Source organism: Octodon degus, unplaced genomic scaffold, assembly GCF_000260255.1.
Source record: "Octodon degus isolate 3935 unplaced genomic scaffold, OctDeg1.0 scaffold00130, whole genome shotgun sequence".
Lineage (NCBI taxonomy): Eukaryota > Metazoa > Chordata > Mammalia > Rodentia > Octodontidae > Octodon > Octodon degus.
This window is the reverse complement of record NW_004524706.1, coordinates 3,973,394-3,975,327: the sequence shown is the minus strand read 5'-3', so window position 1 is coordinate 3,975,327 and position 1,934 is coordinate 3,973,394. Positions and strand designations below refer to the sequence as shown.

Below are 1,934 nucleotides of genomic sequence, written 5' to 3'. Positions count from 1 at the left end.
GGTGGTGCTGGCTCAGGTTGCCTTCAGGGCATGTGTGGTAAGGCCTGAGGAACAGGCAATTCCAACCACAGCACTCTGAGGCTGACTGCTTCGTTTAAGCAGGCACTTAAACAATTGAGCTACTAGGCCAGCCCCTGAACTTTAATTCTAAGGGACACTAATCTATTGCAAACAGAGGAGCACATACTTTATATGGAAGGGCTAAGAGAAATCTCTTACATAAATCAGAACATATTTGGATTAGAATATATTTCTTATGGTTTTATATTACCTGTCATGTTCTTTGTCCACAAGATGGTATCTGGCTCTGAATGCCACCAGATGAGCATAATATGCTGGTGCAGGTATAGAAACAGATCGTGTACAGCGTACATAAGTGTGGCAGAGCTGGTAAGTTAGCAGTTGAAGTTCATCTGCAGTAAAGCAATTATCATCCCATAAAACATGATAGTGCGAAGGACGGCTGGTACCCTATGGAGAAGGGAATGGTACATCACTGATTTCTAAACTTTTAAATAAATCTTCAGCATAGAGTAAACTATATTTTAAAAGCCTTATACATTAATTAGTTAAAATATTACAATTTATCAATTAAGAATTAAGTTGATTTTGGGGCTGGGGAGATGGCTCAGTGGAATAAGCGCTTCCCTGGCAAGCGCAAGGACCTGAGTTCAATCCCCAGTTCCACCAAAAAAAAAAAAAAAAAAAAAAAAAAAGAATTAAGTTGATTTTAACTATCTAGAATGGAAGCAAGCCTTCACATACATGTTTTCACACCTATGTTTATAGTAGCATTATCCAAAATAACTCAAAACAGGAAACAACTCAAGTGCCTACCAATGGATGAACAGAAAAGCAAAACATAGCATAAAGGCATGGAGATGTGACAACAGAAAGGATGCTTAGCATGTATGAGGTACCGGGTTTGATCCCCAATACTGGGGGGGGGGGAGTCCAACCCAAAATGTGACAAACAGAAACACACACACATACATGTGCATATACACATACATAAAATACTGTTCAACCTGAAAAGACAATCCATTATGCTAAATGAAATACACCAGTCTCAAAAGGGCAAATAGTGTATGATTCACTTATACATGGTATGTAGAACCGTCAAAGCCATAGAGGCAGAATGTAAAACACCCGGGGCTGCGGGGAGGGCAGAATGGAGAGTTGGTGTTAGCAGTATACTGTGTCAAGGAAGATGTTCTGGAGATAGATAGTGCTATGGTTGTACAACAGTATGAATATATGAGGGCCAAAGAACTACAGGCTTAAAATGGTAAGTTTAGGATTACTGTATGTGTGTGTATAAATTTTAGGGGAGTACTCAGGGTTGTACCAAGGGTCTCTGCACAGAACTATACCATCAGTCTCTTTTATTTTTATTTTGAGACAAGGTCTTCGCAAGTTTCTAAGCTGCTATGCTGCGCTTGAATTTTTGAGCCTCAGCCTCCCAGAGGCTGCAACACAGGTGCATACTCTATACCCGATCTATCTATCTATCTATCTATCTATCTATCTATCTATCTATCTATCTATTCTAACAATTAAACAAAGCTCTTTATTCTGGACATCGAATGCAAATACACACATTTATAAGAGAACTATAGGACTAGAGACAGTTTTGGACAACAGTAATGTAAAAGTTAATAGAATATGCCACTATGTTCTTACGATAGAAAGTAGACTTCACAGAAAAACATGAGGCTGGGGAGAGAGATCATAACAAGGGCTTTCATTCTGAAGGAATAGGAAGCAAATCAATCTCAGTACGGGGGCTGGTGAGATGGCCCAGTGGTCTAAAGCACCTACTTAGAACAAGCATAGCAAAGCACTGGGACCACGGTTCAATACCCCAGCACCACATGCCCGCCAGCCCCGCCCCCTGGTGGGCTGAGCTGGCCACACACACACACACACACACA

At 40.7% G+C, this 1,934-nt stretch overlaps 1 protein-coding gene across 4 annotated transcripts in view; it reads right to left on the bottom strand.

The window, feature by feature from the left end:
• Positions 1-1,934, bottom strand: part of LOC101573127 (protein argonaute-3) — a 156,479-nt gene that overhangs the window by 33,410 nt on the left and 121,135 nt on the right. For all 4 annotated transcript variants that reach the window (XM_023701038.1, XM_023701037.1, XM_023701036.1 and 1 more), the window contains one exon: positions 272-471. In XM_023701038.1, the coding sequence (XP_023556806.1) occupies positions 272-471 (200 nt within the window). The remainder of the gene's footprint in view (positions 1-271; positions 472-1,934) is intronic.